This window comes from Ursus maritimus, unplaced genomic scaffold (assembly GCF_017311325.1).
Source record: "Ursus maritimus isolate PB19 unplaced genomic scaffold, ASM1731132v1 scaffold_29, whole genome shotgun sequence".
Classification (NCBI taxonomy): Eukaryota; Metazoa; Chordata; class Mammalia; order Carnivora; family Ursidae; genus Ursus; species Ursus maritimus.
Genome location: NW_024425452.1, coordinates 1,919,431 through 1,944,366, shown reverse-complemented (window position 1 = coordinate 1,944,366; position 24,936 = coordinate 1,919,431). Strand labels below are relative to the sequence as shown.

Below are 24,936 nucleotides of genomic sequence, written 5' to 3'. Positions count from 1 at the left end.
GGGGGGGGGGGGGGTCACCAGATCCGTCTTTAGGAGAGCACGTGAACCGGGCCTGAAAGACCGTAGACGGCTCTCCCTCAGCCCCAGCGTTACCTCGAAGGAGAGCCCAGCGTGGGTCACCGGCCCCGGGAGCCTTGGCTAGGCCTGGCCCCTCTTCCTGCCCCGCAGCCTCTGCCCGGCTTCCCTGAATAGACGATTCTGCCCCTTCTCAGAACATGTGTTATCTGTCCCTGATGTCTGTCCCCTGGGAGCGCTGGGGAATTAAAGGGCCCACTCGGCTGGATTCCACTCACCAGATGGGAATGCGGTGATAAGCAATAAAGAATGTGAATTTATTCTTTCTTGCCCACCCACCGTTCCCACCACCCCCATCTCCAGACGTTAGGGATTTCCTCCCGAACCCAAGTTTTCAAACCCCTCCCGCCCCCCCCCCTCAAGCCACCGAACTCGCCCTGTGGGAAGTGGAGGGGGCTGGTTTTCGAGGCCGGGGATGGGGGGCGGGGGAGGCAGACAAGTGGCCTGGGGGTTCCCTTCCCTCAAGCTGTGGAAACGGCCTGTGGGGAAAGCCTGAGGATTCGAATCGGGCCGTTCTTGCCCTTCTAGGAGATCCCCAAGAAGCATCAGCCGGGCGCGGCCAAAGCCGAGGAGCCCCTCAAGAGCTTGCCCGAGAAGAAGAAGTTCCGGCACCGGCCCGAGCCGCTCTTCATCCCGCCACCGCCCTCCTACAACGCCAACCCCGCCGCCTCGTACTCGGGCGCCACCCTGTACCAGAGCCAGCTGCGCTCCCCGCGCGTCCTCGGCGACCACCTGCTGCTGGACCCCGCCCGCGAGCTGCCCCCCTACACGCCCCCGCCCATGCTGAGCCCGGTGCGCCAGGGCTCGGGGCTCTTCAGCAACGTGCTCATCGCGGGCCACGGCCCCGGCGCCCACCCGCAGCTGCCCCTCACGCCCCTGACGCCCACGCCGCGGGTGCTGCTGTGCCGCTCCAGTGAGTCCCCGCCCCCCCCCACACCCCCACGGCCGCCCCGGCTCGTCGTCGTCGTCTCTACGGAGACTGCGTGTTCGATGCGGACCCTCGGGGCAACCGCGGTCCGGCTGGGGAGACCCCGGAGTCAGAATTACGGTCTCTTTGGCATAAGCGAACAGTTGACGTGTGCACGCGCTCCCTAAGCCTGTGCCGCACATAATCGTCGGAGACGCGTCCCCAAGTACATGTGCGAAGTAGGTAGATAGCATGAGGGATTATTTGCAGGACCCGGCTTCCGCATCTTGTGCACACGCCGTGTAAAGATCGAGCCTGGAGAGCCCGGGAGCCAGCCAGTATCTCTTACTAGAGCGAGAATGGTTTCAGGGAAGAACGATAGAGCTTAGCCAACCAGAATGGGGGCGCCCGCTTCTCCTTCCCCAGTGTGAGAAATGAGTCACCCTGAGCCATTTAGCACCACATGCCACCCGGTCCCTTGAGGACCACCGGGGGTAACTCTGGCATGGGTCGGGTGGGAGAGGGATCCCATTATGACCGTTTAGGTCGCTTGCTCATTGGCTTTAGTGTCTTCGGTACCCTTTCCTGTTGACCACTGACCTCTGGTTTTTGTGCTTCAGACAGCATTGATGGCAGCAATGTGACAGTCACCCCAGGGCCTGGAGAGCAGACCATTGATGTGGAACCGTAAGAAAAAGCCAATTTTGGGTTTTTGGGTTTTTTGTTTTGTTTTGTTTTGTTTTTTTAAGAACAGAAGCTTCAGCTGAGGATGAGGAGCTTTGAGAAGTACCACCGAATGAGAAGTTAGAGGAATTATAGGATCATGGTATTTCTTATGTACTGGTGTTTTAACAGGCTTCTGCCAAAGACTAAACGCGTACTAAAGCATGAAGCCCTATATTCGGAGAACGTAGTGTCCCCATCTCTAGCTGCATGGTTGTGGCCACGTGCTTGCACATCCCCAGTGACACTGAGATCTCTACAAGTCTCCATCCAAATGCCCTTCCTTCCATGTCCCCTCCCTAAAATTCTTGGCTGGTCCTCCAAATAGGCTTGGTGTGGGTGGGGCTGGGGGGTATAATGGAAGAGAAAGGTACTATTTTTTCTTTCTTTCTTTCTTTCTTTCTTTCTTTCTTTCTTTCTTTCTTTCTTTCTTTCTTTCTTTCTTAAGATTTATGTATTTACTTAGAGAAAGAAAGAGAGCATGTGTGGGTGAGTGGGGGAGGAGCAAAGGGAGAGAATCTTTCAAGCAGACTCCCCAATGAGCAAGGAGCCCGACTTGATCCCACAACCCTGAGATCACGACCTGGGTCCAAACCGAGAGCTGGAGGCTCAACTGACTGAGCCACCCAGGAGCCCCAAGAAAGGTGCTATTTTCATAGACAAGCTCAAAAAAACCAGGTGGTAGAGTGGTAACTACATTGAGTCAGGAGTGTGAAAACCTGTGTTCCAGCACCATTTTGTTATTTGACCTTGATGAAGTTAACCTGTCTAGGCTTTATATATTTTTTTAAGATTTTATTTATTTGAGAGAGAGAGAGAGCACGCGTGCATGCACAGGGGTGGGAATGGGGAGGGCAGAGGGAGAGGCTGGCACCCTGCTGAGCAGGGAGCCCGATGCGGGGCTCAATCCCGGGACCCTGAGATCATGACCTGAGCTGAAGGCAGACTTTTAACCAACTGAGCCCCCCAGGCGCCCCAACCTTTCTAGGCTTTAGTTAACTCACCTATTAAGTGAGAATAATTATCACTGCCTCGCTTACATCACAGGTCTTTGTGAGATTCAGATGGGATGATTTACGTGAAAGTGGCCTGAAAGGGATAACAAATACAATAAGCACATTATGTTTGTTCCATTTTTCCTGGTTAAATGGTGCCAGCGGCCATACTCTGGGCAGCTGTTGCCTTGCAATTAGCAGCCTCCCTGTCTGAGTTACAGCGAGCTATGACACTCCAGGCAGACTTCTCCCCCACGCCCTGCAGCATCTCTCCCCAGTCTTAAAGCTGTTCCTTCTCCCAGTGAAAAGGCCATGCCTGGAATCTTAGGATCACACTCTGAGGAAATGCCCCTGCATTCTTCTTGCAGAAGGAACTGGTTTCCTTCTTTTTCAAGTTCCTGATGGTTTCTCTTGACCTCAAATTGAAGACCACACTGTTGTTTTCGTTTTTGTCCTTAAAGACGCATCAACATTGGCTTGAGGTTCCAAGCAGAGATCCCAGAACTTCAGGATGTCTCTGCCTTGGCCCAGGACACACACAAGGCCACGCTGGTATGGAAGCCCTGGCCAGAGCTGGAAAACCATGACCTCCAGCAAAGAGGTATCGGCATGTGGGAAGAACTGGGTGGGAAGAGCTTGATCCTCTCACAGGGGTCTCTGGCTCCAGGCTGCATGTGTTGGTCCATGAGACCAAGCTCTCTCTGATGCAGTGGCTTCTCATTGTCCCCAACAGTGGAGAATCTCCTGAATTTGTGCTGTTCAAGTGCGTTGCCCGGTGGAGGGACCAATTCTGAATTTGCTTTGCACTCTCTTTTCGAGGCCAAAGGTGATGTGATGGTAAGGAACGGTGAAAATAGACTTCACAATTCATATTCTCCATGTCAGAATTCTGCAAAGTATTTTCCTGAGTTTCTGCGTTGTCCCACATGCCAGAAAACCAGTTCCTCAGATCAGGACCCATCAACATGCCACTATATTCCTTATCTCATTGAGTGGGTCAGGATTTAAAGCCTGCGGGAGAACCTGCCGTTGGACTTCTGTTTATGCGTCTGTTCCCAAGTAATAATTATGGTCACATCTGTCTTGGGAAATTAGAATTTCTTTTCAGCAGTCTTCTGAGTCACATCAGAAACCTGGCCTCTGGTGATAGAAGTAGAAAACCTTACTGAGACAAGACTTTGTGTGAAGCCGCCTATCCCACTCTGCTGATTTTTCTCCTCTACTATGGAAGTCATCCAGTTTGATGTTCATAGAACTCTTTCTTCCCTAACCAACAGAAAGGGTTTGCTGTGCACCAACTGGGGTCATTCTTCCACTTTTGACACTCAGACCTTTGGTGCCATTTTCCCAGGATCCTAGCGGATCATATGCCTGCCCACCTGGCCTCCTGGCAAGGGCACTGAGTCACTAACCTCAGTTTCCCCTTTAGTAAATACATGGCTTTGGTACCAAATCTAGCCTCTTGCTTTTTGATTTTATGAAAATGTGCAAGTAAACAAGTGTCCCAGTACTACCTTATGAGATTATTGGTATGCTTCATGGATTTTCTAGAATGTTAGAGAACTCTCCTTAATCCTTCAAGACAAGTGTTGCAGAGAAGCACTTCTTGAACTTTTAATGTGCGCACAGGTCACTTGGGGCCTCTTGTTAAAATGCACATTCTCATTCACCAATTCTGGAGGTGAGGCCCAAGGTCCTGCGTTTCCAACCAGCCCCCAGTGGATGCCCATCCATGCTGTTGTTCCATGGACCACACTTGAGAAGCAAGATTCTAGACCTTGCTGTGCCCTTAACCCATCTACTGTTCCCATCTACAATTCCACAGGCACCATTTTTTTTTTTTAAGTTGACCAGGCTGAAGGAAGCATATTTGAAAGGGTTCTTCACCTAGGCTCTCTGGAAAGACAGTGTATAGTACAGTTATTACTAATACAACTATTTATGTTAATTGTAATGAAATGAGGTTCCTCTGCAAAAACAGTTATAAGTCACCCACTCATTTCCTTGGAGCCTTTCCCCAAAAAAGTCAGTCTCCATTCAGAGGAGGCCCCACCATCTCTCTGAAGCTGGAGCCTTCACCATGGAAAGAGTGGGGTCTCCACTGCCCCCTGTTTTTCTCTGACATGACCAACTGGTGGCAGGCACGGGCGGGGGGAGGTGTTTTGAGTGCCGTGACCTGTGGGGTGCTGGCCAGAAAGGAAGCCCCAGTTAGCGGAGTCCCCCTCTGGTTTTCCTTCCAGCACCCCCAACTCCTGGCTCTGCGGTGCAGACTCCTTTCCCCCGTAGGTAACGCCCTTTCCGTGGCCCACAGACCTGTGACTGACTCTCGCCTTTTCTCTCCCCCGGGTCTGCAGGCTGCTCTGGAAACGCTGCTGCTGCGGAAGCCAGTCAGGTTAAAATGTCATCCTTTAGCAAATTACCACTATGCCGGTAGGTTGCCGGGAGCCTTGTGACCCATTGCTTCCTGACAGCAGGCTCTTTGCATGTTTGGTGGGGTCACTTTTTAACAGTAGATCGACCAATCCTGTCCTAATGGCGCCTTGTGAGCTCAAGGCCTTCTGGGGCATAGCTGGTGGGGCGGTTGTGTCTGTCGTCTGGGTACTGTCGCGCGTGTGTACCGGCTCCCGCCCCTCGTGGCTGTGCCAAGAGCTGGGTGATAGCGGATGGTGTCTGCACGTGTGGTGGTGAGACTGGTGCACAGGCGGGAAGGAACCACAGAGGGGACAGTACAGAGCCAGCACTCAGCAGCCCCTCAGCTTTGGAATCAGTGGGTGTGAGTTCAGATCTGGCCTACACCCCTTGGCCTTCTGGAACCTTGGTCTCCTCACCCGTGAAACAGGGCTCCTGCTCCATCCCTTGCAGCATTTTTGTGATGATTTAGATAGTAGATGTAGCACAATGTGCGGCATATTCCAGTAGTTATTATTATTCATTTATTGAGTAATTATTTATTGAGTACTTGCTGCATACAAGAAACTGTGCTAAGTGCTAAGACAGACATAGATGGAATCCTGCCTCATGCAGTTCGCAGTCTGAGGAGGAAGTAGTCATCAACAGCAGATCACACTCAAGGCACGAGAAGGACATCTGTGTCTGCATGTACGGTCATACCTACGTGCATATATATGCTTGCATATATGTATATTGTATGTACACATTACACACACATGTCCGTATACAGTGTGTCCGGTGACGGTGTGGGTTAACAATGGCATCACCAGGAAGGGGGAAGGAGAAAACACCTTTGAGAGTTGAATGTGGTAAGAATCATGAAGAGAGAAGGTGACAGGTCGGGGAGCCTGAGGTGACAAAATGAAGTTGAAATCAACATTTTAATTTCCAGTAATGGGTAAACCCATCCATTCTGAGGGCGTCCATGAGCCTTCCGGGGTCCTCCATTTCAGAGGGGGCTAAATCCTCCAGTGCCGCTGGGATTGTTAATCATTTGAAGGGTCCTTTGGTGCCTTGGGCAGACCCTGCATAGGTAGGTGCTAAATGCTTAAGTGGGCTTGGGGACCCGGTCAAACCTTCTCCAGTCCTTGGTCCAGACAGCCGGCTGTGGCCTAAGGTGAGCACTGCTCTACGAATACTAGAGTGTTCTCAGTGGGCAGCCCACTGGTCCCACCACCCTTTGCCACACTTACTGTGCCCCTCTCGTGAGCCAGCCTTCCCGCCTGTCGTCACAGCGGGGGAAGGGCCTCAGAAGCCACTCACCTGAGCACAGACAACCCCGGATGTCTGCCTGTGGGTCACTGTCAGCACACAGGCCACTACCGGAAGTAGGCAAGCACAGAACGGACACAGGGATAAGAAATCCATCATTTAACTAGGGCCTAAGCCAGCCAGTTTCTTCATGTTGTCTCCATCACTTCCTGCTTGGTGTCAGCCCCGAGTGTGGGTAGGAAGATGTGGAAGTTCTCCCTAATCTGCCATGGAAACAATTCAGTCCTCTTAATTCCCAGGGTCATCTGCTGCCCATTAAACCCTGACAGGCTGTCCAGCCTCCTGGAGCCTGTCTCAGGCTTCTTTGTATAGTGGGCGAGACAGTTGGTGACAGGCGGCTTCCCAGGCATCTGCCGTAGCTGCCCTCACCCACGGGGTGTTCAGGGTAGCCGGCGCCGCTGGGCTGGTCAGCTCCAGCTGTGAGCAGCCTCGTCTGAGACCCAAACCCCCTCCGGTTCTTCCCCCCATGCCAAGCGAGTATTATATTGTTCTGTGTGTGTCATGACGTAATAACATTTGGAAAGCTATGGACTAGAAGCCGCGCCCCCACCCCAAACAAAACAAAACAAAAATACTAAAATAATAGTAAGGATTTTGAAACTCAACTCTGCTAAAATTACCAGTCTTTTAGGGTCCCGAACTAATGTGCCTCAGCCTCCTTCCCCCACAGGCAAACCAGGAAGTGCTCAGTTGCCTCCTGGAATTTTCAGCCCTTGGAGGCAAGAGAGGTGGAGCTGAGGTGTGAAGGGTTGGTGTTCCATTAGCCGTTTGTCTCACATCTGAAAAGGTTACTCACATATGTCTGCCAGACATCTGCCTTCTCCAGGAAGCGATCACAGACTGGGCCTCCGAGAATCTGGTGTAACTATGAACAAAAAGGTCAGAGGTCACTGGTCCCTAAAGTCTGGCCTGACTCCATCCCTTTATAGTTCCCTTCCAGGCCACAGAGGAGGCCCCAGAGTATACCCCGATCACATGTCCTAGTTATCAGCCACCACTTCCTTCCCTCAGTTTGGTTCCAGGGTATCACTGAATCTCATCCCCACGGCCCCATCCTGCCTTGGCCTTTGTGCCCTGCTGGGTTGCTCTCCAGTAGGACTCTTGTCAGGTCAAATCAGCATCACTGGGACACTGTCTTCTGGATTGCCTTTGGTTTTGGCTCTGTGGGTGTGGCCAATGTCACCCCACCCCAGCTCCCTGCCCTGGAGGCAAGGCAGAACAACTGAGTTTGGAGTCAGAGGCTACAAGTTTGGGGAAGACAGACGGCCCCAGGCCTATGAAAAATCACTTCCCCTACTTTACTTATGACATTTCCCGCCCCATCCCAAGCAATTCACTAAGAAAAGGAAAAAATGACCAGTGCTGGGGCCCAGGAGAGATACCAGTGTGGGTGGGCAGCTTGCCCAGATGTGGAGGCTGCTTGCCAATGCCAGAGGAGCCCTGTACAAGATCCTTGGAGGAAGGAACGTGCCTTTGCAGTGGCCCCCAGCGTGCTAATCCACACCCAGGCTCACAGTCCGGCCCTCTCTTGGCACCGTCCACCCATGTGTGGGTAGCAGTTTGCAGATGCTCCCTGCTAGCTTTTGGGTTGGGTGGGGAAGGCCAGAGCATGGAGGACTCAGGGTGAGGAGGACGCCTGGTTGCGATTAAGGGGCTTGCTGCATCCTTGGTTTTTCCATCAAAAAACCATCGTTCCTGCAGATGGGTGCAGACACTGGCCTTATGCTTCCTGGCAAGGGTGCAGGGGTCCACTGCTGGCTCCCACCACAGCCCAGGCTCTTCCTGGGTCCCAAACCCTGACCTGACTCCAGACTTCAGGATTCCTGGAGGAAATACCCAGTTGGTGAAGACCTGTTCTCTTAGAAGCTCCCCAGTTTGATGAGGAGACAGAACTACGTACTCAAGAGAATAGTTTGCAAGAAACACAGCTGTGACGTCATTTTCCAGGCATTCTCAGCTCATGTCTCTGGCTGGAGAGTGGTCACCCCAAGGGCAGGACCTGAGTTAATACTTACTGTCCAGCTTTGCCTGACGCAACGCTGGCAAAGAAAGGGTCAGCGGACAAGCTTGAGGTCTGGATTTAGATGGAGGAGGCCTCCCTTCCTTCTGCTTCCAGGGGGGCCTTTGGCAGCAGCCAACTTCATCCTCCACCCCTAAAAGATTATTCAGCCTTTTAACCTTTCACAGAAACGAAGATCTGATTTCAGAACCGTCCCCCTTTTCCTGCAGTGCACATGTCTTCCTTGTGTATGTGCAATAACAGCACCATCACAAAAGTTTTGTAAGTCTTGAGAGCACGACGGAAGGGCCCTCTTTAAAAGATTCTGAGCCCAATTCTCTCACCGCTCCACGTCTCTTTTTAATTGCCTGGGTTCGCTATAGATCGCCCCAAATTTATCCACAGTCCAGAGCCTGTTTCCCAGCAACCGAAGCTCAGAACATTTTTCCTCTGGATACTGTTCCAGCACCAGTTTCCTCAGTTAATTAGGCCCTTTGTAATTAGCCTTAATCGGCTTGTTAGGGGCCCCCGCTGATAAGAGCCCAATAGCCAGGAATCCCCAGGTAGGACAAATGAGCGCGGGGGGAATGTCAGCCCACTAACCCTGCGTGCATGCTGAGTGGACAGCAGGGATCTTGGAGAGGAAGAAAGGGCAGAGCAAGGGGAGGGTTAGAGGCAGCCCCCTGCCTCGGTTTTGTATTTTATCCTGGACTTTGTCCAAGACACAGAATCCAGGAAGGGCTGGCTTAGAACTTTGTCTAAAAATGAAGTGCTCCCAACCGACAGAGCCTCTGGGAACGAGACGCCTGAGCCTTTCCTTGATGGGATTACAGAAGGAATTGCCGGGGTCGGGAGCCACCAGCAGCCAGGAGTAAGGATGTGGGATTATACTCACACAGAACTAGGAACACCAGCAGAGACCAGCAGTCTTCCCCAGTGCCATTAATGCATGTCAGCAGGGGACAGTGTGTATCCCATAGCTGTGGGCTGACTTGGAATCTCCTCTCCAAGTGGCCAGTGACAGTTGTTGTGTACCTGCCTAGGACCAAAGGTGCTGTCTGTCAGAGAAGAGGAAGCTGAGAGCCAGAGAAGTTGAGTACCTTTGCCTGAGGCCACAGGAGTAAGTGGCAGGACCAGATTTGCAGACTGGGGTCTCTTGACTGAAGTCACCTCCTTTTTTTTTTTTTTCCAGATTTTATTTATTTATTTGACAGAGAGAGAGCGTGCGCACAAGCAGGGGAAGCGGCAGGTAGAGAGAGGGACAAGCAGGCTCCACTGAGCAGAGAGCCCGACATGGGGCTCCATCCCAGGACCCCAGGATCATGACCTGAGCCAAAGGCAGCTGCTCAACCATCTGAGCCACCCAGGCGTCCCTGAAGTCACCTGTTTTTATCACAGCACAGTGACTTTATCTGAGAAGAGCACATTCGGGTATTTCTAGGCTTGGGCCTGGGAATTCAGTCCAGGAGCCCAAGGGTGGATTCTCAGCCCCGTGGGCGATCTCGTGATCAGGATGCCATGAAGATGGACCCCGCTGTGGTGTGAGCGTAAGAATGGATTTGCTTGTCTGGGCCTGGCTCTGCCTCTCACTTCATGGACGCCGTTGTTGGACAGACACACGTACGCGGTGCTGTCTTGTGCACAAAAGCACAACCTGGAGGACTTCATACAGGAGCCATGTTTTACTCTCTGGGCACATGCTCCCTGCCCTGGGCCTTGGAGCCCTCAGAGCGGGGAAGTGCTGCCCACTTCCAATCCAGGACTGGGATACAGATGAACACACTCGAATGGGAAGACTGAAGACCCTATCACAGAGCAGCAACCCTAAGAACCACCGAGGAATCAGCAGGGGGAGTTCCCTTCCCTCAGGAGGCTTGGGGCCCCCATGACAGATGGTCCAGGAAGCTTCCCGTTCAGTGAGGTTGCAGCTGGCAGGCTCTTCAAAGCACGAAGGGATATGCTTCTTACAAGTAGACCCAGGCATTTGACACTGCTGCTTGGGCAGTGATCAGGTGATGATTCCATTCCTGGCGTGGGGTGGAAGGTGGAAGCAAGTGTGCCTGCCATAGAGACCCACTCAGGTGCTGGCCTGAGAAGGCCGCATGGCCCCGTTAGTGTCTCACCAGGTCTTAGAGCCCCACTCTAACTTAGGAAACGTATGGTCCGGCTGAGAGCGGAAAGGACTCTCATCGATCTAGTTGGGTGTCTTCATCAGCAAGATGTCCCTTTATTCCCCATCTGAGATGCAACCCAGAGCTGTGTGGGCTCTAGACTTGCAGAGGTGTCGCTTGACCAGGGGTTCAGCCGATGTGACGAGTCCCCATCCTGATCCTCTTCCACCATTGTATTTCTGATTCTTCTCACCTCTTCGCAGTTTTGATGGATACCTAAAGAGAACCATGACTGCTCTTTGGTTATTCAATTCAATTGTTGGTAATCCTTTCTGTCTTTCTCCTTCTACCTCTGTTCCTGAGCAAGAGGAATATGGTTGCTGGCACTCCAATGCCCTGAATAGTACACAGAGTTTTAGGAACACTGATGGAACCATTCTAGAAACCCAAATCCCACAGACCTCCTCTGCTCACGTCCACTCCAGCAAAGCTTCCCCAAACACCCAGCCTCTCTTCTCCTCCCTATTGTGATGGCTACACAGCCAGAGATGTCCCAGCCTCCAGAAGGTGTGGAAGATGCTTCTTTCTGCTGAGGATTAATCAGAAAACCACTTCCCTTCTGGAAAAAAAATCAGGAGATAAACTTGCAAACCGAAGAAATCAGGTGGTGGCGGCCCTGTGTTTTGGAGGGCTGAGCCAGCCCAACTCCACAGAACATATTCTGAGTCTGGAGCCAGAGCTCTTGGCTTGGGCACGCGTCACCCAGTCACACGGAGAAGGTGTTTATTTCAGAAACCTGAGTTTATGTCACTGACTCACAAATTCTCTCAAGGAGCCTGATTCACTAATTTTGGCTGAACCTTCCAATGGGAGAAACAGTTCAGGTTTCCTATGTTTTCATCTTCATCAGTCAGCCATAGCAACGTGGAAATCCTAGGCTTATCCCGGTTAGGAGGGAAAGTGCTATGGTTTGGGGGATTGTAGCTCGGCGAAGTGGACGAATGTCAAAGGCCTAACCGTATACCGTCCAAAGAATCAGAGATGTGGAGAACTCAACAAACCAGAAAAACAAGGCAGAGTTTTCTGCAAAGCAGCCACAGGAATTGAGCCTTCCTTGAAGCCCCCAGAAATAGGACTTATCCTAGAAATAAGCTTTATGTCTTATCCCAAACAGGCCAGGACCACCCTGTCTGGTGATCTGCATATCATGCTTTCTCATATATGGAGGGGAAACGAATGTGAAAATCAAGTTCAGCCACCAGCGCCGACGCACTAACCCAGCCTGCGGGGGGCGGGGGGAGCTCTCCTCCTTGGTCTGTGGACCTCTCAGGGGCTGGTCCCACTCACCTCTCCAGCCTCATCTGCTTTCTCTTCACTGGGAGCTTGTAGTTAAACCACACTGGATTACTGCTCCTTCTCTGAACACCTCCGTTTCCTCAGCTGTAAAATGGGTAATAGGGCTATTGGTGGAGCCAAATGACTATTATCTGTGAAGTACTTAGAACCCGGCATAGTAAGCACCTGGAAATGCTAGGGTTTTTGTTGTTGTTGTTTTTTCCTAGCACAGTGTCTTGAATGTAGTAGACACCTAATACCTGTTGAATGAATGAACGAATGAATGATCTCACTGTTGCCTCTCACTTTTGCCTCAGCCACATTTTCTCCCCAGAATTCCCTTCCATCTCCTCCTTGCCTGAACTCTTTCTGTGGGTCCTTTAAAACATAGCTCAGGTGTTTTCTCTACCTGGAAACCTGACCCCAGCCTGAGCACGAGGCTCGCGTTGAGCACCGTGGCCTGCTGGTTTGTCTCCCCGCTAGATGGCGAGCATCTTGGGGGGGGGGTGCTGCCGAATCCGCCACATGTTGAGGAGCCCTCGCCATGTGAACGCTCGCACTCATAATTGCAGCATAAACCGTAGCTACGCTTTGTGGGGCATCATTGTTTTCCAGTTACTAAGCTAAGCACTTGTGGTGCATTATCTTCTTTAACCTTCACAAAGATCTCAAAAGCCGAGGACAATTAGAATTATTCCCATTTGTGGGTCACCAAACCAAGTCTCGGGAGTTCAGTAACTTGCCAAGGTCAAGGCCATAGCTGGTACTTGAACCCAGATGTCAGGGTTGCTAACCATTACACTACACTGGCTTTTTGTTCAAACGGGAGTTGGATATGTGTTCTATCACTTGCTAAACAGTCATGTTTTGTAACGAAGTAAGCCAGCACCTGAACGTAGGGAGAATCGTGCGCCGTTCTTACGACGTTTCTGTTTTGTAGGTTCGGACAAGTGGACATCCCTAGAAAGAAAACTGTTTAATAAAGCACTAGCCACTTACAGCAAAGACTTTATTTTTGTACAGAAGATGGTAAGCATGCTTTCTCCAATCGCTCACTTGAAATCGAATTCGGGAAATTAGACACCTAAAGACATACAGAAATATTTGGTACTCAGTTAACACTCTCACGAGAAGGATGTCTTCCACCTCTCTCTGGTGAAGGATCTTAGGGTCGCTCAGGTGCTGGGGATGTGAGGGAGAAGCAGAACCTAGTTATTTGGACATAGCAGTGGTAGGAGGTTATATTTATCTTAATAAATACATGTAATTTATACATCCTATCAGAATAAATAGAACTGGGGCTGTTGGCTAACAATCTACATAATTTACTTCATGTATATTTGACAGATTTTTTGTGTTTTGACCATTTTTTCCTGGGAAATTAGAGAAGGGAAGATCGGTGCCTTCCCCCTAGCCAATAGCGGAGTTTCTGGTGTTGGGCCCCTAATCATGACAGTAATAATAAAAATAATATTTTGTATATACAGCACCTCACAACAAAATAGAACTTTTCTACACAGATGAAATAGCACTTTGACAGAAGATAATGAACTTAATAGGCTTTAATTGGGTAAGAGGTGGTTTAGGCTAAAAGTTAAAATGATTCCAAGAGTGTTTCAGAAAATCAGTGAACCTTGGAGCCATATTGTATTATTAAGGTCATTAAAATGTTCAGGTCCACGGAGAACAGAGTTGCAGGTAATAACTCCCACTGGCTCTGGGGTGAGTCGAGCCGATACCACCCACTGGGTGTCTGTCTCCTGTCCTTAACATAGGGCCTTCCTTGATGGACAAGAATCAGAACGGGTAGACTCTTCTCTCTCTCTTTCCCCCATCTCCAGATCTGTATTCACCCCTGCCTTTCCCTGCCTTGGAGGCCACCATGCTCTTGGCTCCCCCGTAAGCTCAGTAGTTTCCATGCTGTCCTCTTTTTGAGTCCCCTTCCCCCGGGACTGACCTGTTGGAGGCCTCACCCCTTGCAGGCCTGCACGGTGTGGACTGGTGATGGAGTCATGTGTCATGCTTGCCAGGCCACGCGGCTTTTTCATCACGTGCTCTCCGAGACAGTATCCTCACTCCCTGTGCAGCTCTAATGTGGAAATTCAGGATATCCAGTGATGTGAAGGGGGCGACTTCAGGAAGACAGGGCTGTGGGTGGTGCCCCTCTGATCTCACGTTTGGGGTAACCGATAGCCCCCCCTCCAGAAGTATGGCCAGCCTTTTATCTGCCTCCAGAAAACCCACGTTATTGAACCCCACCTTGAGCTTGGAGATCTATGAACCACAAGGCATTTTTTTTTTCTCTTTAGAGTACATGTACCTTTGCCCACTTGGGGGAGGACAGGGCAAAGTTTGTTTCCTGCAAAAACTAAGCTCTTGCCATCGTAACTTTTGCCTTACACTCCTGTTCGATTACTAAGGAACATTTTTCATAAATAGATTTTGAAGGCCAACCAGCCAGAGAGCCAGATACGCTCAAGCACATTAAATGAAAAAGCATGCTGCTTTATGGGTTAAAAAAGGAGGGAGCTCTCTACGGGCCGACATGAAAAAAGATCTCCAGGCTATATTGTGAAAAAGAAAAAATCAAGTTGCGAAACATAGACATATGTGGCATAGACAGTGTGCCGCCTCTTGTGAGGAGAAATATATTTCGTGTTCGTTGGTATATGCGTAAAGAGATTCTGGAAAGAGACCCAAGAAATGAAGAAGAGGGGCTAGCTGTGTGGCAGGGGTGAGGGGTGAGAACAGGATGGACGGAGACCAGGCACGGGAAGGAAGGTTTTTAGGATCTACATTTTTTTTTATTGCATTGCATACACCTGTTAGCTATTACAAAGTTACGTTTTCACAAAAGCTTGTGGCTTGGCCCACCCGGCGCTGCTGCGCTGATCTGGACTTGGCTTTCCCGGCAGGTGAAGTCTAAGACGGTGGCTCAGTGCGTGGAGTACTACTACACGTGGAAAAAGATAATGCGCTTGGGGCGGAAACACCGGACACGCCTGGCAGAAATCGATGATTCTGTGGTGAGTGAAGCTGCCCGGTCGCTGCTTATGCGGGCCCCGCCCCCGCCCCACACCCAGGTTAGTAAGTGGCTGGTGTTTGGCTCGGCTTTACTGAGGTGACCACAGGGAGTGGGTTGACGGGCCTGCTCCCTGGGGGGATTCAGGCCTCGACTCCCTGGCATAGAGATGCCGGAAGGAAGGTGGTCCTGGGTTTGCCCAGCACTCAGTTCAGGAGGTGAGGGCTGGCCTGGCTTCCACGGCAGGGAAGGCCAAGGGAGTGAAACCTGGGTGGTCCCAGCCTTGACTCGATGGCTTGCAAGTGGGTGCCCTTGACCCCCAGGATATCCTTTCTGAGTCACCCATGTCACAGATGCTGCTGGCCAGAGAACCAGAACCCTTGGGTTTTACCACAGCGTCCGTGAAGCACGACCAAGGCGGAGCTCTGGCCTCTGGGTAGTGCCAGGACCTCTCGGTTATCAAGGAATAGTTAGCAGTGTGTGTGTTATTCTAATCCTTAATCACCATTTATCCTCGAGACTGCTTTCCTTCAGTGGCGGACGATGCAGAGTTGTCTGCATATTAAGTATACACCAAAGACATGACACGCTGAAGACTGAAGACATTGAAATCTTCTCCGAACCCCTAATGTGTGGCTTCGGGAATTACTATCACTTTTGTCCTTGCGGTTCAGTCTTTTTCATGTATCCATAGCCAGGGGGAGTCTTTCCACGCGCTGGGGGAAACCTCGCCTGCCATGCATGGGTGTGTAAAAATGGCATGTCTTAGAACAGATTAGTAAACTCCAGGCTGTCACCATCGGGGAAAGTGTTTGGAATTCATGATTGTTGTAAGTATCTGTAACTACACGTTCATTCCCGGTCGTGCCCCAGTTGTGAGTGTTAGCACGAACGTGGCTTATTTTCTTTAACGGACACTTACATAGCACTTTCTGTGTGCCGGGCCTTGTGCTAGGCCCTTTACCAGTATTGACTCACTTAATCCTCATAGCCAGTCTGTGAGGTGGGGAACTGAGGCACAGAGCCTAGGTAACTTAGCTGTGGTCAAATGGCTGGTGAGGATGTTGTCTGAGCCTGATTCCCTGTGTGATACTTCACGAGCAGTCAAATGCAAATTCTTTCAGAGAAGTGTAAGAACTCTTGCACTCATTAGTGCCTCAAGGTCCAGGTTCCTACCTAAGAATGATCCTAGCTGTGAAATATACACACATATTTGAATTTATATTTGGACCCAGATATCAGGAAAAACTTGACATCTGCATTAGAGATGATGGTGTTCTATGTTTGCGGTTTCCCGTGACCAGGGCTTTTGTCTGAGTGGTTGAAGTATGTGCTGTCTTATATCTGAAGAGCGTTGTTCTCACCTGCGGCCTGACGTTTAAAAAAAGCAATGTGGCCTCTTCTGGCTCAATCAGCTCAATGCAGTTGAGTTCCCGCAGTGTAAACAATACGTATGTGGTGCCGTGGGTGACCCAGAGATGTTAACTGGGCCCCGCCCTCCACCAGGAGCATATACTGAAGTTGGGAGGGTGTGGCATACGCAAATGGAAGCTTTAGCATGAACCCCAAGGGTGTTTACAAGCAGCGTAAGACGAGAACCAGAAAGGCTCGGATAGAGCCTTATGGCCTCTCTCTCATCCAGCTCCACCATGTCCCAGGCAAAGGTTTGAGGCCCAGAGAGGGGAAGGGCTGCCCAAGGTCACACACAGCATCACCTTCCAGATGAGCAGACCAGAGAGCAAACAAGGAAGTATGAAGAATCCTGGCCTTGCAGAACTAGGACCTGGCTCCTAAGCTTACTGACCTACAGAATGGGGCAGATGGCTTAGCTGATTTGGAAAGCCCCTTCCAGCTCTGAAACATTCTGGCCTCTGTCAGAGTCATGTTTTGGAAGAAGGCAAAATCATGGCAAATTGATGTCTTTCCAGCTGTGTGTTACCAAGTGCCTAGGGGGGTTCCTGGCATAATAGAGATACTCTAAATATTTGTTGAACGCTTTGAGTGAACATCATTCCCAGATAGGAGTCACTGTGGATCATAGCAACAGTCCCTCTCTGAACACACTGCAGGGAGATGGGGTGCACAAGGGGATTCAGAGCAGGGGATTGCTGCTAAGGAAGATGTTACCACATAAGGAAGAGGGGCTGTCGTGAGCCAGCAGGGCTCTGGATCTCAGAAAGGCCCAGGCCAGCATGTAGCCTCAGACTAAAGAGGAGAGGTTAAGACGATGCCCAAGGAACCACACCTTCTTGGGCTTATTCACCAGGAGCCGGTGTTAAGCTGGATCAGAAGCACCCCCCCCCATGTTACCTTAAGGAGAACAAAAAGCTATGGTGCAGAGATGACTCAGGCCCACAAAAAAAAGAAAGGAAGGAAGGAAGGAAGGAAGGGAGCAAGGGAGCAAGGGAGGAAGTAAGGGAAGAATGAAGGAGAAAGAAAGGGGTGGGAGGGCAGAAAGGAAGGAAAATCTTGATTCAAAGCCAACACGGTAGCTCACAGCTCCCTTTTGGGCACTGTAAAGGCACAGCCAAACTTCTAAGGAAAGTTTTCAAAGTAGAGACGAAAAATTGGGACCATGCAAGAGATGGGGAGGGTGCAGAAAGCACAGTCCTAGCGGTCCCTTTGTCCTCTGGGCCTTCCTAGACACCTGGGATAGCTTCCTGAGTATGGGTCCTCAGTGTTTTATCCCGGATGAAACATGATGGAACACACTCAGGTCATTCAGGGACTTTTGTGCGGAGAAGGGAAAAGGAGAGTTCGTGAGGAATGGCCGCTCTTGAGGTAACCAGAAGGCCAACAGAACACAGTGTCTTACTCAGCTGAGTAGACTTCTGGCCTGAAGCCATGATAGTCCTTCCACCTTGGAGGCAAAAGAAAGGGACCACGGTGGGCTGTGTTAAGGACGTAGGAGGAAAGTACTGATCACACCTCCGTGTCTCCCACCCCTGCTTATGCTTCCACTCACGGCCAGTCTGTGGATCTGGTTGTAAATTCTGCATAATTCGAGAAACTAAGTGAGAAAAGTAGCTGACTTTGGAGGACAGCAGTCAGGACTCCCAGGGCAGAGCTCACCCATGGTCTAAGTTACTACAGCATGGTCCACTGATGGGGGCTTGGGAAACCTCCTGCTGCCCTTCGATATTTACAGGCAGCTGTCTCCAGTGGTTTGGAGGGGCTTAGGATCTCTGCATTTGGGCTGAAAATCTAAACTGCAAGCAGATGAACACATGTGCCCCTGTGGACATTTGCTGCAGGGCCAGTAAATGAAGAAGGCTCAGTTCAGCTTCTTTACCAGCTACGTGACCTTGGGGAAAGTTGTTCTCAGGCCAATTTCCTCATTTGTTTAAAAAAGTAAAATGTGTACGGGGTTACCGTGCACACCAGAAATTTCGTGTATATGTACGTGTGCACACGTGTGTGTGTGTGTGTGTGTGGTGCCTAATTCATAGCAGGCATTCAACATGTTTTCATCCCCATCATCATCATCATTAGTACTGCGACGCTCAGATTTATGTCTCAGGAAATTTGGGCTGTTGAGCATTTGTATTTTAACTTACAAATGTCTCAAAATGTGAATTCCATTTGCATGCCTGAGAAATAAGAATATCATTCTCCTCAAGAAACTCTTACTGCAGACATGCAAGGTTTTAAGCACCATGTTAAATATATCACCACCTCCCCATCCTGTATTTGCCCACCTTCTCCCAATTTTGGAATATTATTCAGTGTTTCATTTCACAATACATCATGAAATGGCCAACTTGTTGATACAAAGTGGTACATGTTAGGATTTTTGTCCTCCTATCTTTGTATCTCTTAGTCACTTCGGTAAGCCATATGGCTTGACGATAAATCATTTTGTGAACATGTATAAATTGCCAGTTGAAATAAAACCCATCTAAATTCCAGAGACGTATATAATCACAGTACAGTATAATTTAATCTGTAAATTTGTGGCTATTATGGAATGTCTCTTTCTAAGAGTTTTTAAACCAAAAAAAAATGGTATTGTGAGAAAATTGTAACTGTAACAAGCACTGTAAAACAGACACTGTGGTCATTAATAGTTCTTGTGTAATCTATTTTAAGTGCCAAGCTATAGACCATGGCCTGCTTAATAAACCAAGATTGAGTCCACAGAGTTCCAGTTCCAGAAAGGAATGGAGTGAATCGTTAGGAGTTTGACATAACATAGTTTTACCTGAAAACCCTTGAGGTTCAAAGATGAGGATTCACACAGGAATCAGACCATTTAAGTAAAATCAACCCGTGTGTTCTGTACTCATAAGAGGCCTACAAGGTCTGTATCATGAATCACTCTGTAAAATGAAGCAGGCCTACATCTGTACTCATCGAAGTCTTTCAGCAAATGTAATTGCTACTAGTTCATCGTAATGAACCCACTGGAAACTGAAGCCATTTCTTAAGTACGCCCTGTCGCTGCATCATCTCAAATATGCATGTATACGGTATTAAATGCGGACGGCAGTGGAACAGTGTGGGAATGTCAGAGGCCCCGTACTGACTGGCATTGTCTTTCTCCCCTGCCCCCAATCCAGACTGGAGATAGAAAGCTTGTGGTTTCTGGATCCCAGGGTACTGCTTTACTCTTTTTTTTTTTTTTTTAAGATTTTATTTATTTACTCGACAAAGAGACAGCCAGCGAGAGAGGGAACACAAGCAGGGCAGGGGGGCAGACGCTTAACCGCTGTGCCACCCAGGCGCCCCACTGCTTTACTCTTAGAAATCTTCGTCCTTTTCGGGAATTTTCCCTTCTGGGTTCTATGAATGGTAGGCGCCCCCAGAGTTACATCACTGTCTGGGATAAACCAAACCGGAACGCCTGTGCTTTAAGCAGAGCCTGGCAGACCCAACCGGCCTGTCAGGGCTGGAGGCACCAGGACATGCCTTTTGTTTACTCATCTGTAAAATGGGAGGATGTTTCTGGCTTGTTGGGTGAGACCACAAACGTGAAAATGCTTTGTAAACTGTGAAGGGCTGTGAAACAGAAGCTGGAATGAGATTGATGTAACATAGAACCTTTCTTAGCCTGAGCCTCAGTCATTCCTCAGCCTGGAGGAGCCAGCATCCCTCCGTGAGGACGGAGGAAGCAGAGTAAGGCAGTTAAACAAGAAGTAGGCTGAGGGCCTCCTGCGTCCCTGCCTTCCATCCCAACCCTCCCACAGCAGGATGCCGGGCTGCTCCAGCGACTCTGGGGAAGGCAGGACTTTCTGCTTTGTTCTCCACCTGGCTGCTGTTCTGAAGTAGGGGGAGGGGGCACAGTAGCAGCGAGGCTACTAATATTTTCCATGTTCTTTTTCATAGAATGCCTCTAGCAGGCATTTCTCCAAGCCCATGATGACAGTCTAAAAAAAAAAAAAAGCAGGGTAAGGGGGGTTATCCCTTCCCCTTTTCTCTCCACAAAGTCGTTGTTCACTCTTGGATTCTTTTTTGACAAGAGCAAGCAGGAGCCCATCAGAGCACCATGGGTCCCATGCTTTCTACAGGCCATGGGTCAGACCAGATATGTGGGGCATCTTGCATGGAAATGTATCCTAAGGCCTGGAAACAAATCATTATATGGGCTTTTAGTGTCTCTCCAGAGGGGTTTCCACTGTATCGTTGCTGCTTGAAAACCCTCTCTTGGGGAGACAGAGCTGCTCACAAGTGAGTTTTAATTCGTTTCAAGGTCTGCTGGTCTTGAACAAGGGGGATAAACTCTACACACAGAAATCTCTCCTCCCTGCCTTAGCATATTTTTATATAAGTGATGAGGGGACCCAGAGTGGGGCAGGGGGACTTCCTCGACCTCAAAGCCTTAAGCGCCCAGTGACTGACCTGGTAGAGTCCATAGCCCTCCCCATAGGGCTCTGTCACAATCCCTTAGGCAGAAAGAATGCCCCCGTGTTCAGCCCCTCTCTCCTCCTCTGGCTGGTGGCTCTGTTTATCACTAAAAGTGCCATTTGGGGATGTCCCCTCTCTTGCTTTTACTGCCTCACCACCAGACGAGTGAAGAAGAAGAGGAGTTAGAGGAGGACGAGGACCCGGAAGAAGATAGGAAATCCGCCAGAGAAGAGGAGAACGAAGTGCCCAAGTCTCCCGAACCACCGCCAGGCCCCGTGCTGGCTCCCGCGGAGGGGCCACCGCTGCAGGCCCTCGGCCAGCCCTCCGGCTCCTTCATCTGTGAGATGCCCAACTGCGGGGCTGTAAGTGTCGCTGCGTCCTTCGGGGACCTGGGACTAGGAGGGCGATGGGCTGTGCCTGGCTTTAAGGCAATGCATTTTAGAAAGGGTGCAGTTGCAGCAAGGAAAGTTTCACAAAGAGAATGCCACATTGCTGTGTGTTTTTTCCGCTGTCTTTTCGTTTCCTTACTCGTTCAGCCAGCAGATGTTGCTGTGCTGGGCACTCAGGGGCCGCAGAGAAGGTCCCTACCCTCAGGAAGCATGGGATCCAGAGCTCTTCAGAGCCACCATGCATGGTTCTGCAATGAGCCTTGGCCTCCAAAACTTACACCCCGTGTTTCTTGGTGCCCCTCCACCCCTCAGGGCCTTGTGACACTGGGTCCTGCCCTGTAAGCAGGCATTGAAATGCCCTGCGGGGAGCCCACAGAAAAGGCTTGCCCTTTTATAACAACTTGCCCCCCGTTCCTGGCCATCTCACCTGTCTGGAAGGTTTTGCATTTCGTATTCCATCAAGTGTTACTCATTCAAATGTCATTAATTTTTTTTAATGATTTTTTATTATATTATGTTAGTCACCATACTACAGTACATCCCCGGTTTCCGATGTAAGGCTCGATGATTCATTAGTTGTGTATAACACCCAGTGCACCATGCAATACGTGCCCTCCTTACTACCCATCACCAGCCTATCCCATTCCCCCACCACCCCTCCCCTCTGAAGCCCTCAGTTTGTTTCTCATAGTCCATAGTCTCTCATGTTTCATTCCCCCTTCTGATTACCCCCCCTTTCTTTATCCCTTTCTTCTCCTACCGATCATCCTAGTTCTTATGTTCCATAGATGAGAGAAATCATATGATAATTGTCTTTCTCTGCTTGACTTATTTCACTTAGCATTATCTCCTCCAGTGCCGTCCATGTTGTAGCAAATGTTGAGAACTCGTTCTTTCTGATAGCTGAGTAATATTCCATTGTATATATGGACCACAGCTTCTTAATCCAGTCATCTGTTGAAGGGCATCTCGGCTCCTTCCACGATTTAGCTATTGTGGACATTGCTGCTATGAACATTGGGGTGCATATGGCCCTTCTCTTCACTACGTCTGTATCTTTGGGGTAAACACCCAGTAGTGCAATGGCTGGATCATAGGGTAGCTCAATTTTTAACTTTTTAAGGGACCTCCACACTGTTTTCCAGAGTGGCTGTACCAACTTGCATTCCCACCAACAATGTAGGAGGGATCCCCTTTCTCCACATCCTCTCCAACAATTGTTGTTTCTTGCCTTGTCTATTTTTGCCATTCTAACTGGCGTAAGGTGGTATCTCTGTGGTTTTGATTTGAATTTCCTTGATGGCTAATGATTTTGAACATTTTTTCATGTGTCTGTTAGCCATTTGTATGTCTTTGTTGGAAAAGTGTCTGTTCATATCTTCTGCCCATTTTTTGATTTGTTTATTTGTTTCTCGTGTATTGAGTTTGAGAAGTTCTTTGTAGATCTTGGATACCAGTCCTTTATCTGTAGTGTCATTTGCAAATATATTCTCCCATTCCGTGGGCTGCCTCTTAGTTTTTCTGACTGTTTCCTTGGCTGTGCAGAAACTTTTAATCTTGATGAAGTCCCATAAATTCATTTTATCTTTTGTTTCTCTTGCCTTTGGGGATGTGTCATGAAAAAGGTTGCTTTGGCCGATGTCGTAGAGGTTGCTGCCTATGTTCTCCTCTAGAATTTTGATGGATTCCTGTCTCACATCGAGGTCTTTCATCCATTTGGAGTTTATTTTTGTGTATGGTGTGAGATAGTGGTCAAGTTTCATTCTTTTGCATGTAGCTGTCCAATTTTCCCAGCACCATTTATTGAAGAGACTGTCTTTTTCCCACCGGATGTTTTTTCCTGCTTTATCAAATATTAGTTGCCCAAAGAGCCGAGGGTCCATTTCTGGGCTCTCTATTCTGTTCCATTGGTCTATGTGTCTGTTTTTGTGCCAGTACCATGCTGTCTTTGTGATCACAGCTTTGTAGTACAGCTCGAAATCCGGCATTGTGATGCCCCCAGCTTTGTTTTTCCTTTTCAACAGTTCCTTGGAGATTCGGGGCCTTTTCTGTTTCCATACAAATTTAAGGACTATTTGTTCCAGTTCTTTGAAAAATGTCCTCGGTATTTTGATCGGGATAGCATTGAAAGTGTAGATTGCTCTGGGTAGCATGGACATTTTAACTATGTTAATTCTTCCAATCCATGAGCATGGAATATCTTTCCATCTTTTTATGTCTTCCTCAATGTCTTTCAAGAGTGATTTATAGTTTCTAGAATATAGGTCCTTTACGTCTCTGGTTAAGTTAATTCCAAGGTAACGTATGGTTTTTGGTGCTATTGTAAATGGGATGGATTCCCTAATTTCTCTTTCTTCGGTCTCGTTATTCGTGTATAGAAATGCAACTGATTTCTGAGCATTGATTTTGTATCCCGCCACGTTACTGAATTGCTCTATAACTTCTAATAGTTTGGGAGTGGCTTCTTTTGGGTTTTCCATATAGAGTATCATGTCATCTGCAAAGAGAGACATTTTGACTTCTTCTTTGCCAATTTGAATACCTTTGATCCCTTTTTGTCGTCTGATTGCTGTTGCAAGGACTTCTAGTACTATGTTGAATAATAGTGGCGAGAGTGGGCATCCTTGTCGAGTTCCTGATCTTAAGGGAAAGGCTTCCAGCTTTTCCCCATTGAGAATAATATTTGCAGTAGGCTTTTCATAGATGGCTTTTATGAGATTGAGAAATGTACCTTCTATTCCTACACTCTGAAGGGTTTTAATCAGGAAAGGATGCTGTATTTTGTCAAATGCTTTTTCGGCATCGATTGAGAGGATCATATGGTTCCTGAGTCTTTTCTTGTTGATATGATGTATCACGCTGATTGATTTGCGAATATTGAACCACGCTTGCATCCCAGGTATGAATCCCACTTGATCGTGATGGATAATCCTTTTAATGTACTGTTGGATTCTATTAGCAAGTATCTTGTTGAGGATTTTGGCGTCCATATTCATTAGGGAAATCGGTCTGTAATTCTCCTTTTTGAGGGGGTCTTTGCCTGGTTTGGGGATCAAGGTAATATTGGCCTCATAGAATGAGTTTGGTAGCTTTCCTTCTGTTTCTATTTTTTGAAATAGCTTTAGGAGAATAGGTATTATTTCTTCTTTGAATGTTTGGTAGAATTCCCCAGGAAAACCGTCCGGGCCTGGAGTTTTGTTATTTGGAAGGTTGTTTATCACTGACTCAATTTCTTCATAATTAATTGGCCTGTTTAAGGAATCAATTTCTTCCGGTTTCAATCTTGGTAGTTTATAGGTTTCCAGGAAGGATTCCATCTCTTCCAGATTGCTTAGTTTATTGGCATATAGCTGTTGATAAAAATTTCTAATAATCCTTCCAATTTCAATGGTGTTCGTCGTGACCTCTCCTTTTTCATTCATAATTTTAATAATCTGGGTCCTTTCTCTTTTCTTTTGGATAAGTCTTGCCAGTGGTCTGTCAATTTTATTGATTCTCTCAAAGAACCAGCTTCTAGTCCTGTTGATCTGCTCTACTGTACTTCTGGTTTCTGCTTGATTGATTTCAGCTCTAATTTTGGTCAACTGCTTCCTCGTGCGTGGATTAGGCCTGTCCCTCTGTTGCTGTTCCAGCTTCTTGAGGTGAGAATATAAAAACTGCATTTTAGATTTTTCTATTCTTTTGAGTGAGGCTTGGATGGCTATGTATTTCCCCCTTAGGACTGCCTTTGCAGTATCCCATAGGTTTTGGACTGTTGTATTTTCATTCTCATTGGTCTCCATAAATTGTTTAATTTGATTTTTGATTTCCTGG

The 24,936-nt window shown here is 48.8% G+C and overlaps 1 protein-coding gene across 4 annotated transcripts in view; it reads left to right on the top strand.

Annotated features, from left to right (window-relative positions):
- The window catches only part of TRERF1 (transcriptional regulating factor 1), a 204,749-nt gene that overhangs the window by 167,715 nt on the left and 12,098 nt on the right, over positions 1 to 24,936 (top strand). For 3 of the 4 annotated variants that reach the window (XM_040643480.1, XM_040643482.1, XM_040643483.1), the window contains 8 exons: positions 604 to 988; positions 1,603 to 1,669; positions 3,162 to 3,301; positions 3,434 to 3,537; positions 5,055 to 5,130; positions 12,809 to 12,897; positions 14,784 to 14,894; positions 20,896 to 21,096. In XM_040643480.1, the coding sequence (XP_040499414.1) occupies positions 604 to 988; positions 1,603 to 1,669; positions 3,162 to 3,301; positions 3,434 to 3,537; positions 5,055 to 5,130; positions 12,809 to 12,897; positions 14,784 to 14,894; positions 20,896 to 21,096 (1,173 nt within the window). Of the gene's footprint in view, positions 1 to 603; positions 989 to 1,602; positions 1,670 to 3,161; positions 3,302 to 3,433; positions 3,538 to 5,054; positions 5,131 to 12,808; positions 12,898 to 14,783; positions 14,952 to 20,895; positions 21,097 to 24,936 lie in introns of all 4 variants that reach the window. The other variant, XM_040643481.1, reaches the window with a different exon arrangement.